The sequence below is a fragment of the Serinus canaria genome, chromosome 4, assembly GCF_022539315.1.
Source record: "Serinus canaria isolate serCan28SL12 chromosome 4, serCan2020, whole genome shotgun sequence".
NCBI lineage: Eukaryota > Metazoa > Chordata > Aves > Passeriformes > Fringillidae > Serinus > Serinus canaria.
Window position 1 is genome coordinate 36374088 of NC_066317.1, and position 13849 is coordinate 36387936.

Here is a 13849-nt window from a genome sequence, read left to right on the forward strand (position 1 = left end):
CTAAGATGTATGATTTCTGACACTAAATGCTGATTAGGAGACATATTTAAACTGTGCAAAAGCAAGGTCTGTAGGAGAACCAAGTTTCTTCCATTTCTGGTTATAGTGACCTGCCCAGTATAGGCAAAAAAACACTACACAAAGAATTAACAAGAACACAAAGTACACAAGTGTGTTTATTACATTTTGCAAGCACTTTGTTCTACATTTCAAAAACGCCACCATCAAGCTGTTGGCACATTTATGTACAAAACAGATTAATTGTAATGCCTGCTACAAAGCATTCTTTGTGAAAATACAAACTCTAATACCAGAGAAGAGCCAAAAGCATTAACATCATTACATGAGTTTAAAAGACATAGTTTTAAAAATCAGCACAAACATTTTAAGACACAAAACTGAAACACTACAATATAGAGTCCAAAAAGAGGTTCCTAATACTTTTTGCAGAACTGTAATACCGGTACTGCACATTATCAGAAAACTGTTGACCCCGTAGGACAGCTTAAGTGTAAAAAAAAATCCAAATCAAATCCAAAACCCCAAATCAAAAACACAACCAAAAAAAAAAAAAAACCTCCAAAACAAGCAAAAGAAAAGAAAAAGAAAAAGAACTCAACCAACTAATACTATTTAATGCATTATCATGCCACAAATAACTATAGTATTACCTTCTACTTACTACAAGAATTGTTAAAAATTACTGATGATGCATGACTAGTAATAGTACAAAGAAGAGTTTTACTCAAGAAGTTTTATTAGAAATGCACTTACACTGAGAGAGAATTCACAATGGTCCAATAAGTGCACAAAACTACCTAAGATTTTTAACACTGACAAAAATGTCTTGTCAGGCTACATCACTTTAAAAGACACTTTACAGCATTCTTGTAGCATTAGAAATAGGCAAAATAAAAAGAAAAAATCCACCAAATTTGGTCCAATAATACCGACTTTTCTTAAATAGGGTTTTTTGTTCTGTTTTTGATACAGGTAATTCTTTCAAATTAAGATGACCTATCATTCTGATAACATTTTCATATCAAAATAAAGGTTCAAATATATTACTACACTTTGAAATTATAAGCTCTGTAGTGGTCTTTCACCTTACTTCAACGTAATACAGGTAAACTGTTATGTGTAGGAAAGCTAGAAGCCAAGCTATAACATTTATGGAAGTCTCCTTTAATATATCTTTTACAGTTCAGACAGGTGCAATCCATTTAAATTTTTAAAGCAGGTAAAAAGACATCTGACTCCTATGGTCACTGCATTTTTGATATATTACTTTCATAAATGTAGCTAAGCAGTAATTTCTTACATCATCACATGGACAGCTCCAATTTAGCATAACCATCATTGAATTAAAGAGAGATTATTCTGTAGAAAACTATGAATAACTATATCACTTAATTAACAGTTGTCTATATACCATAACTCGTTAACAGGTAGCCGTGGTATTGAATTCCTTCAAAAGGCAAGTGGCCATGCATTGTTAGCACCACGGACTGCATGCTCACAATACAAACAGGAATTATCACCCATGGAACTTGAAACAAGAGAATATTCTTTAAAAACATCAATAATACAATGTTAACAAAGATAAGAAGCACTTTTTTCTTTTTTTTCTTTTTTTTTTCTTTTTTCGCTTTTTTTTTTTTTTTTTACCCACTATTACAAATTTAGAAATTGCACCTTTGATTGTTTAAAACGTTCTTAGGACCTTCATTCAAGTTGATCAGGGTCCCTCTGGCAGGTTTTCCATATATAAAGGAAAGTCATCAGAATGTTTTCTTTATATATTGTACATCATGTACAATGGTCCCTTTGAAGTATACCTGTAGTTAAAGTAGTTACTGAACTCGAAACTAAAAAGTATAAAAAGCTACTTTTTTTCCAAAAACATATAAGAAACAATGCAAAAGGTGTTATGCATAACACATACAAAGTGATTAAAAAAATCAAACACATAGTTGTATTTGACAATAGTTTAGTATCCTTGACCTATCAGAACTAATTAGCCTAAAGGGATTCGGGAAAGGCTGTTTAGGAGCTTTGTGGTATAGAATGATCACACAAAGTAAGAACTAATTAAGAAACCAAGTGCTAGACAACCAAGAATTGTATGTAGGTGATATGTAAGTCACCCAAACTATCTTTTGTGAGAAGCACTTTCAATTGTTTTTAAAATGGTAGGATGGCCTTTAGTTGAGCAACAAAGCATTCACATGTTAGGAAGTAAGACAAGGTTTCTTTTATGTATAAGCATTGAGCCGCTCTTTAGAGCGAGTAGAATGAATATCGTGCAGCTCTTGCTCCTCCTTTGACTTAATATCCTCATATTTTTGCATTCTGCAAGCATCTTTCACATAGGCCCAGTTGGCAGACAAGACCATGAGATAATGAACCTGTAAGAGAGGTAACACAGCATTAAGAAACAATAGAGGTAGTCAGAATAGAGCACGCGTTAACTTGGAGGCTGTAGGGTGTCAGCAGCAGCAGCTAGGCATTCTTGTGCCAAGAAGTACTGTAGAACCATGATGGCAAATTCAGGCTTCATTCACCTTCAGATTACTCATCTCATAGATGTTACTGTTACTGTTACTAGTACTTGGAAGGAATAGATATAAGAAAAAAAAAACCTCTTAGACCTGAAAAATCCGAATTCCAAATCATCCCTGCACTATTTTTCAGTTAGTCTGCAAAGGTCCATGTAAAAATGCCTTCTATGTTATGTATTTATTGTACACTTTAACCCACTGAAGAAGTTTTTGTTAAAGTAGTTCTTAAGATCAAAATATGCCATAGACACATCTTAGGATTGCATATCTAATGCAATAACAGAAAGTTTTGCTTCCTAGTTTTTGTTAAAGTTAGCATTTTCTTTCCATTAAGCCATGACTTACTTTCAGCTACAATTCTAACTTTGTATTTTACTCACAAGTCTGGAGGAAAATTGTCAGCAACTGAAAAATAAGTTCAGTTCGTAAAAAAAATTTTGGATGCTCTGTTTTATACTCTGTATTCAGTCAGAAAATAAAAGTGTTCCACAAGGATATTCAACTAGTTTATGCTGGGACTCTCTGGACATTTATTCCTTCCCTAGCAGGCTTTCAGACACTTTCTGATGAGAGCAGCTCTTTAATTTATGTTAATCTTCTTCCTCAGAAACAATGGACAATTTTGTGAGATTCAACATATTTGACCCTTCTCTATTAAGAAATCGAGAAATTATACGGGATTCAGTTAATGGAAAATGGAATAATAATACAATAAATAATAAAAAAACACCTTTAGATTATGCAAATTCTCCTTTTCATGTTGTACTATTGTACATATGAGTATCTTAGATTCATATTAAATGAACAGATCCATTCTTATACATTTGGGTTTTTTTCTTTTGGGATATTTGGACATTTTTTTCAATTGTTTGTTGGCAATTGTTGCTGATTAGTACAGGAAAAAGTACATTTCTTAATCTGGATAATTAAGATCAAGGAAAGCATTCTGAAGCCCTTAAAAAGACCAGATATTTTTGCTCCCTTTTTTATCCTTATGTTTTATGTCAAGTAATACTTATTTGAGGAATACTATCTAACTTGAAGAGACATAAAATAGAAAAACTTTGTTCAGAGAATCTGTCCTTTAGGGGAAAAAACGAGAGAGTAGTATTTCTACATATCTTTAGGATTTTCTTGATATCTAGAGAACAACACTAGCAAAGCAATCCATAAATGGAGATGTTGGAGGTGGCAGCATGTTGTGTGTCACCCTGGAACACTCTCTAGTCAGAATTTAGTACACAGGAAAAAGAAACACCTTCTATCTTAACTCAGCTCTTCCAAAAGCTTTCACCATAGGTAGTTTCTGGATAAGGCATTTCCAGATCAAATGGGAGACCCTAATTCTGGATCCACATTGTACTGAATGAAATACCTTACATTCTCCACAGTAAAGAATCAAAATAAACAGGCTAGTCATCCTAAAAATTTTGTCATCTCAATTGCAATTTGAACTCAATGAAAATATGAATGCTGGTTCAAAGAGTCTGAAATTTCAGTTAAAAACACATTCTGAACCTCAAACAGACTGCAAACATGAGAATTCTGAAAGTGGGGGCCATCTGAGCAGTGTGCAGCAGTCACATCTTCATGACCTTTTCAAACATATTTGCCAGAAATCCTTGCAACTGAACAATCTGTGATGAAAATGGAATGATGTAGGCACTTTTTCTTACCCTCATAAAATATTTAACAATGGCCCAGTAAAAGAAAAATTTAAACTTAATGTTTAAATTTGCAATTTCACTCAGCATTTTTATTTGTTAAAAATAGACTACTTTAAAGGCATATTGATAACAGTCTGACCTTCATTAAACACTCATTCTTTGCCCTTCCCTTCCTTATGAAGATACTGAATCAAACTACTGTAATAACTGTTGGAAACTCTTGGAGTTCATATTCAATGTAAGTAGGAAGACTTGCCGGGAAACACCTACTTTACCTGATATAATCTCAAATATATATCCATGTTTATAATGACATATACATTGAACAGGACCACCACCTTTGTTTTTTATTTTAATACCAAGTTCCTAGATAATACTGCCACACTAAGGAGGTCATTACTAAGTGGCTGTCTAATTGCATTTCACAATTCCATGACCTGAATAGCCTGAAGCCAGGGAGGCCTTCCCTCCTCAAGGCTTATTTAAATTGAAGCCAGGCAGCTTCCACAGTCTGCCTCAGGAGGTTTCAATTACAGACATATGCAAGGCAGTGCAGGGTCTTTCCATACCTATTCCTGCTTAGATTTCCTCATAGAGTGAAAGCATGTTTCAGTGTTTAGAAATTGTGGAGTTGGCTGTTTGGGGTTTCTTTTTTTTTGTTTTATTTTTTCCATGCAGGACATGTCACTACTTCCCCAGGACCTGAGCTGAAATAACTTTAATTCCTCCCTTTACATGCATCTCACAACCTGCAGAAGAGCACAATCATACTGGGGAGAAGAACAGACCCCTTTGCATTTCCCTTGTTCCTATTTCAGGAGACCTGATTGCACCTCCACCTTACAGGACATCATTTCTGGAAGTTAAGGCAAAAGAGTTACCAGGTCACATGGTAACTTTTGAGAAAGGAAATTTTGCATCTCATGATGAAGTTTTTCCACAGTGTTTCTGGGGAAACATAACAGGTAGAATGTATACTGGATTTACAATCAACTGTTGAATGCTAGAGCTTACATTTAAACCTCTTCAAGTCTTCTGTTTCTATCTAACACAACATTGACTACAGTAAAATTTATAAGTATGAATGTATAAAATTTGTAAGTAATTATCTATTCCATATGCCTTTGTTATCTATTCAGACATAAGAAAGACCGGTACTACTCAGAATCATTTTTGGCACAAATTAAGTATGAATCAAAAGCCTGGCTATTTTTTTTTTCATGATAAAGACTCTCAAAAAACATTTACAGCATAAATAATTCTATCAGGTTCTGGTTCTTTTTTCCCCATCTTGCATTGGCATAAGAATGATAAGTTTTCAAAATAAACTCTTTGACAGTGTTCTTTGCTGCAAATGAAACTTTCCCTAACATATACTGTAAAATATATGAGGTTTTCTATATATCAGTCCTAATATGTAGGACAATTCACCTTTTGAAACCCAAAACCAACATTCTCCTTTGCAGACTAAAGAGTGATTTGGGAAAAAATTCTAACATTCATAAGAATATCTGAGACCAAGAGATATGGGGAAACTGTGATTTGCTATCAAATGGTTTTGCAAGTTTTCACAAGTTTTTTGGTGATTTTGTAATAAATGACTACTTTTTAAAAAATATTGTTTTAAAAAGCAGTTTTATTAAAAGGATCCTGGGGACAGATGGACTCGTATTTATGAATAAGCTGATTCTTTTGTGAATTTTGTAGAATCATATTGACATTAAAGAGTTTAAGAAATCTTCAGAAATTAAAGAGTCTGGCACTTGCAATTGTTTACAAATCCAGAAGTGAGGATATAGTGGAGTATATTCAAGTCATAACTTAAAATGTCATTTCAGGAAGCAGATTTTACCAATTCTGTCATTCAGCACTGATGTACTACTGCTACTGGCTGCCCATAAATACAATATATTTACCACTTTAGTCAGATGGACTACTCTGGTTTAAAGTAATTGTTTGCAGGAAATGTTTTAAGAATGAATTATATTAATAAGCTTTTTCTTTTGTAAAAGGCTGGTATTTTAATCCAATTTTCCTGTTTAATTTCACAAGCATGTTCTGGATATACACAAAGACAAATGTCATCCTTTCATATTTATGATTATTCTTGAAGCAGCACATGTATTGAAGGGCACTGATTCTCCAATAACTGAAATGACTTCTGCACACTGCTTCTCACTGCTGATGCATTACCTCTGTCTACTAATTTGAGTGTAAGATCTGGAGAAAAAAGATACCTTCTTCTTCCTGGATGAGATAGTTAGGACTCCAAATTAATTTCTCCTCCTTTAAATAAATTTTGCCTTGGGAAAGTAAACTTTTCCTTAAAGGAGAACCTTGTAATGTCTGCGTGTCCAACCACAAAATTCTGTATTTTCCCTCATCTCCCTTGTGTTTGGGGTACTGTGGCAAGTGTGAAGCTCATGTCAGCCTACAGATGTGGTCTGGTATGCTGGTTTTAGAAATTACACTACCAAAGAGTGGAATCTGCTGGTCTTTAGGTATCTAACAGATGAGAATGGTGGGTTAAAAACAAACAGTATAGTTAGAAACTTGAAAAAAACTGTTGCAAACATTTAATGAAGCATACATCTACCAGCACTAGGACAGTATGAAATTTACTAGCACTTAGAATATTAATTTATATTTATGTTGGAACAGTGTTATCATGTCTGCTCTGTGTGTTATGGAATTCAACAGAAAGCATGCTTGCAAATGGGTAATCCTTCAAAAATATGTGAATAAATGTACACCATCAAAGTGAATTCAAAGGGTATTTGTGCCTAGTGTAATGCAGCTATGTTCTCTTTGTTATGCTGAGCTTTGAAGGGACTTTTAAAAAACTTCATTGAAAGTATTATGTATTTAAACTATGTGGCACATTGTGTTTACTTAATTTGCTTTCACTAAAGATGTGTTATTTTTAATTGAATATCTTTTGGTGGCTATTTGAATTCAAGCCTTTTGTTTGAAATGCAGAATTTTCATCTGAACAAAATAGCACTTTATGATATCTACTGAATATATTTCAAAATATGCACACAGTGGAAAACTAATTATCTCCTAGATTTAATTTCCTAACACTAACGGTATATTATCATAATTGCTATATGGTCACCAATTTTGGAACTATAAGCTGAAAAATTTCAGTTTGAAAAAACAATTAAATTATTAATTTTATTCTACTATTACACCTATTATTTGTGGCCTTGAAACAAAAAACTGGATTGAAAATCTATATTTTTCATTTAGCTATCTTTGCTCTTTGCAGGGTGTCATGTAATAGTGAAAAAATGGCAGATAACAAAAATCATTGATGTAAAAGGAATACTGGCTTCATTGAATGTTTTCTGAATGCAGTTTCTTATAAATATAATTATAAGGATAAAAAAACAAATCATGGCCTTATGATCCATAAAAAAATACTAGTATAAGCAGCATATAGGAATCACCACTAACACTTATGAAAGCATCAGAACCAAGAAACAGTCACTTTTGATTTCTCACTCCAGCATGCATAATGCAAACCTACACCAGCAGAGAATTGTGAGTCTAAAAATATCTTTATGCTTAAGCAAATGTAGCAGACAAAAGACAGAGGAGCAGGGCACTAGCTCACATACTTTTTTCTCAGTGGAACATTCTCATTGACAAAATGTCAAAATTTAAAGTGATCTTCATTATAAAGGAGCAGAGAAATTAGTCCTGACAGAAAAATCAACACATTCATATATATTCACAGAACTGACAAAAAGCTTCTGCTCCTAAAATAGCAGTGTGGCAAGCCTATGAATACCCAGAAAGGCAGAGATCATAAAAGTATAATACTATGGTTACAAAATAGACATGTGAATTCAGACCCTTGTCTGAATACAGCAAGAGGACAGTGAAAATTCTTAGCATGTACTTAAAAGTAACCATGATACTCTACTTCAAAGGGAATCCATCAATATATTAAAAAAAAAGAAGAAGAAAAAAAGGGAGAGTATTGAATTACAGAACTACATTTTAATAATAGCTTTGAGTGATAGTATGGAAATTGAACAGCTGATCCTACGTCAGAACCAGAAGGTATCAGCAATTCAGATGAGGTAGAGAGGGGTGTGGTAGCTTACCATAGCAATGACTGCTGCTCCAGCTCCAGCAAGTGCCACAATGAACAAGTGGAATGTCATGTTTAGCTGCAAAGGGAAGCAAAGAAAAGGACTTCCATGGTTGTACAGCAAACAGAAAAGGAACAAAAAATCAGACTAACATAGAACAAATAATTATCTTCTGGTGCCACCCCTCCACAAAAGTAATGAATAGGAATATTTTTCCAAAAGATTGCTATCACTACGTGCCATTGTGCTTGTGCTTGTTTTGTTACAATGCTCATGTCAGGGAAAAAACACAACTCTATTTAAATATACAGCATTTACATGATAAAATATTTAGAAAAATATTTATTTAAAATAAATACTCCAGCACATTTTGAGGGTTTTGTTTGGTTTTTTTTTTATTCTACAGTACTAAATTCTAGCTTAGAGGATTCTGTTCATGGAGGCTTCTCTGGTGGCAGAGACAACCTAAGAAATCCCATTTTCCCTTCATTAACTGTACCTTTCCATCCTCACATATTGATCCACTTTACTCTCAAATTTGTTCATAATGATATAATATAAACCAGGTTACTTACATAATTCAAATTAATCACCATCTTTACCTCACCCCAAACCAAATGATTACATTTGCTTTTAATGTCAGTGACCTGGTTTATGCAGCAGCCACAGAGAGTCAACTTCACCACAAGAACTGATTTTGGAAGATGGATTTGGTGTAAGGGAGGATTGTGTACCTTCCCTCTAAGATTGATTCAACCACAGTAACACCCAGTAAAACACTTAGCATGTATTGACCCTTCTGGCTTCAGAGGGATGAACATTTTAGCCTCTCTTTGTTTTAGGCAGATGTAATTTTGTTTGTCCTGTCTTCATCCTTTATCATTTAAAAACAAGACCAGAATCCTCAGCTGCACTGAAACAGGTGGCATTTGCCCAAGGGAAAAACTACAAAGAAAAATGTACTAAGAGCTACTATCCCAATGCTCTACAGGGTTTGGCCAAAGCCATTTGCAATCTTTACTCTCCTGTCACAACAGTACTCATAAGCCCTTCAATCAGTGATTCATTATATGGACCTATTTATTGTGCAGCAGAGGCATTGGCTTTCAAAAACATCTCAGTAACAAAGAACAAGATACTGGAATTATTAAAAAAAACCCAAAACAAACCATAAGCATACTTAGAAAACAAATGGTTGGAGAAATTGCACTGACTAAATTTGGTAAAAGACTAGGAAAACTACTTGCTTGACTGTCTTTTTCACTGTGGTTTAATTCATCACCATAGCTAGAATCAGACCATTAACAGTAAGAAAATATATACCAGCTACCTTGTACTACAATATATATTATGGATTTGCCCAAAATGCTGATATTTATTTACCTCATTAGAGTCACACATCTTGATGAAACTTTCTGATGAGGTGCAAACCTTCTTTTCCTCTCCAACAGTTACAATACCTGGAGAAGAATAAATATTCACATTATTTGGAATTCCTGGTACAGATCAACTTCCTGTATATGAGAAAAGCTAAGAACTTAATTTAACAATGATATCTGGAGTTTGTTAACAATCAGGAGTCTGGAGCAACTCTCCTGTGAAGACAAGCTGAGGCAGTTGGGATTGCAGAGCCTGGAGAAGAGAAGGTTTTGGGGATACCTTTAGCAGCCTTCCAGGAATAAAAAGAGACCTGTCAAGAGAGCTGGAGAGGGACTTCATACAAGGGCATGAACAAGGGGTAATGGCTTGAACTGAAAGAGGATAAGTTTAGTTTACATGTAAGGAAGAAATTCCTTATGGTAAAAGTGTTGAGGCATGGAACATGTTTCCCTGAGAAATGGTGACATTCCATCCTGGAAGTGTTGAAGGACAGGTTGGATGGGGTCCTGAGCAACCTGATCTAGAGGAATGTCTCCCTGTCCCATGGCAAGAGCTGGAACTTGTCTTTAAGCTGCCTTTCAACTAAAACCATTCTAGGATTCTATTCTATTTCAGCCAGCACAAAACATGTTATCTATTTAGTAAAAGCCCTAGTAAGAAACATGTAGGTAACAATTGTTCTGCCATTTTTGAAAATATATTTATTCCCAATTTTGATCAGCACAACGATTAAAGAACCAGAAATGATTTGCAACCAGTTTATACACTTCAAATGTTCACAAACCTTCTCTACCCGCATGTAGAAAAATGTGCTGTGTATTGGTTTCAAACATATTGATCTGGTATAAAGCTTCTACCACAAGTTATAAAAAAGCATTACAAAAACTTATACTTTATTTTTTCTCTTTTCAGCAATAATAAGTAGAATTTGCTATCTTGCTTCCTTAGCTAGTGTCCAGATAATAAATCAAAAACTAGCTTCAAGAAAAAACTACAGCTAACTCAGTTACCATGTAAAATGGTTCTTTCCTCACATCCATCAGTGTTTTTTGCACTGAATCTGCAGGAAACAGGTACATTCACAGAATACACACTGTATATGTTAGTGTTCTAGGAACATTCTAAATATAAATAATAAAAAAAATAGTCATGGATATTAACAAAATAAAAAGTCACAGAAAGAAAAATAATGCACTTGATGGGATCTATACAGATAATTGCTTTTTAAACTCACCTGCCATGCTGTGTAGGGAAAAAACCAAACAATAAAAACCACCAACTTGCCTTCCCTCTCATGACAGAAAAATGTCACATATTTAATTTCAGGTTAATTGAAATGTTTACTATCATTGAAACCACTTCCTTGCAAAAGGAAATAGCCAAGGAAACAAAAGGAAAGATAAGAAACTGTCTGTTGAGAGTATGATTGCACAAAGCCCTGTGGGTTGAGAAATCATCAAGATCATAACATGGAGAATCAAACCAGTCTTGAAAAAGGAAGGAATTGAATACCATCACCGACACAAGAATTATCAGATATTTTAAGATCACAAATTCCTTTCTACCCAAATTTCATCTTGTCTCAAAACACACATAGGAGCACATCCCCACATTATTCTTACTTCCAGCATTCAGGCTTTAGCCCCACTGTCTCTCTATCTCTCTTTACACCACTGTCTTATAGTGTCACTAGCAGTATGGTTGGTCCTCATCAAGGTTTTTGAAAGCAATTAATCTTGTGTCCAAATTCACCTCTGCAGAGACAGCTGATACCCCAGGATATCACATCTCCAAGTCAGTGTCTTTCCACAAAATGAAAAGTCATTCTCCAGATAGATGACTAATTAAGCATTTTAGACAAGTTACAGCAATTTCTGAAGAGACTAAGCCAAAGCCCCATGCCAGATTTTTATTACTCTGGGAAGATTGACAAGGCTGACTCATTTTTTGTCAGGATGGGCAATGCATTTCATCTTTTATGCACTGTCTAGACTAGTGGGTAAAAGGGCAGGGAGGGACACCTAACAATTGCTTCAGAAACACTGAACAGCTCATTTCAGGTACATGGAAGCAAAGCAGTGGAATGCTTTCTTTTGTGAAATCTTACTTTGCATTTAGTGCTTTTGGTTTACATACCATACTGGCGGAGATCCAAGCAGAGGTTCGCTCCATCCACTACAGTGGCATTTCGGCAAATGGTCCACAGGTTGAAGTACATGTAAACAGGCAGGGAAGTGAAAGCTGTAACTCCAAGCCAGGCCAACATAAAGATGTATGTCAGCATAATAAACTGCAGTGAAAAAAAAAGGAAAAGCAAAACCAGTGTTAAGTCAGAATTGAACTGATTCACCATTGGAAGAAAGGAACAACAGAGAAGTAACCAATGCATCTCTGACTGGCTTTGTCTGCTTCTGTCCTTATTTAATTTATAGTTTTGGTCAGATAATCCATTAATGATCAGATCAAAATGATGCCAAGGCATTAACATGGTGTTTCTGAAGAACAAGAATGATGCTTCCAGAAGTGCAAGCTAACTCCATGTTCCTCTCAGTCTGGTGCCAACAATGGATGCAAAAAAATGTACGTGAAGTACAGACAGCTGCAGGCTCTGTGAAACATATCTGTCCCTCTCTCTCATCACCACTACTCCATAGTTAGGACAAGAGGCCCTATGGTTGTGTCTTACACTACCAATCATGAAGTAAAAAATTTTACTTCATGATTGGTAGTTTAAGACACATTACTTTGCTTCTTTTGTTTTTAAAATTGGGCTCTTAATAAAAATGACTCTTTATCTATGACTGCCACAAAGTCTCTCTGGCAAATCCATTTGGCATTGAACCAATGAGACTATATTTTTGCCATTCTGTTATTGCATTCATACATATTTGGGATCTACAAGGAATTTCATCATTCAGAATAAAAGTAAGCAAATGTCCTATAAATATGCAAACATGCCACCTTGCTGCTCCTTTGCTGGCCTGACACCACTGGGAAATACACTCATTAATAACAAACCATCTTTTCATTTTATACTATGGAAAGGATATGAAGAGGCTACATGGTAAAATGGGGAAATTGGTTTCTAAATATTGAATCCAAATAGCCCCAGTATTTGTTGGTTTCAGAAATGCTGATGAATCTAAACACATTACTGGAAACAAAAAAATTTCATCACACTAATTATACACAAACATTTTTCTAGCTACTTGCCTCAGAAAAATATTGGCCCTGAAAATAAGAAATAGGAAATATTTTTGAAAGCTGAATAAGCTGATCAAGTATCTACCAAAAATTAAACCTTAAAGAGTAAATGAGGGGAAAATTGATGATATTTTCTTTTTTGGTTTTGGTTTTGTTTTTTAATGCAAGATCTCTCAATTCAAGTAATACAGGAAAAAGCCTAATATATGTACAGATTTTAGTTATGGAAATCAAATAAAGTCAGAATCTAAAAGGTTGTAAATGGTACTAAAAATTGTAGCAGGGGGGCTTATCCACATTGATCTGATCAGGAAAAGCAATCCAAAGCAACAAAAGGTTTGAATTTTAAATGAGATACCTTTATTGTGTTGAAGTTATGGAATGGATGTTCTTAAGCAGTATTAAAAAGACCTTAATTTGATTTACTTTAACTCACTTCCAAATATTATTAAATAAAAGTAATTTTAATTCTGAGGAAGTGTATTTACATAGGGATTTAATGTAGTTTAATTAATCCAGTTTAAAATTTATTTCAGATTAATTTTCCTGATTGTCTCTAGGTAAATGAGCCTTGTAGTAGTAGTTTGAAAAGCTGTTTAATACTTTTGATACCAGCTTTTCATCCTTTTTTTTGTTAGTTCTCCATGCTGCAATACTCATACTTTACATTCATACTTACCAGTTTGAGGGTTACAAACTGTTTTAACCCTTTCCTCAACATCCAACTGGTTTGAAAGGACAGCTGATATGTCCAATTTACACACAAAGATTTCTAAAAATGCATTCATGCAGGTAACAGCTGTTTTACTTACGAAATTTTCCCAATAACCCACTTACTACAAACCCAGCTGGTAAAATAGAAAAAGTGATAGCAAAGTCCAAAATAGATATGCACCCTTGAATACTGCTTTAGACATTTCCATGAGTTTGTTGC

At 34.4% G+C, this 13849-nt stretch overlaps 1 protein-coding gene across 1 annotated transcript in view; it reads right to left on the minus strand.

Moving 5' to 3' along the window:
- Positions 1 to 273: 273 nt before the first annotated feature.
- Positions 274 to 13849, minus strand: part of GPM6A (glycoprotein M6A) — a 115039-nt gene continuing 101463 nt past the window's right edge. Inside the window, exons 4-7 of the mRNA XM_009101084.4 lie at positions 11848 to 12001; positions 9715 to 9791; positions 8344 to 8409; positions 274 to 2408 (exon numbers count right to left, since the gene is read on the minus strand). Coding sequence (XP_009099332.1) covers positions 2256 to 2408; positions 8344 to 8409; positions 9715 to 9791; positions 11848 to 12001 — 450 coding nt within the window. The 3' untranslated portion in view covers positions 274 to 2255. The remainder of the gene's footprint in view (positions 2409 to 8343; positions 8410 to 9714; positions 9792 to 11847; positions 12002 to 13849) is intronic.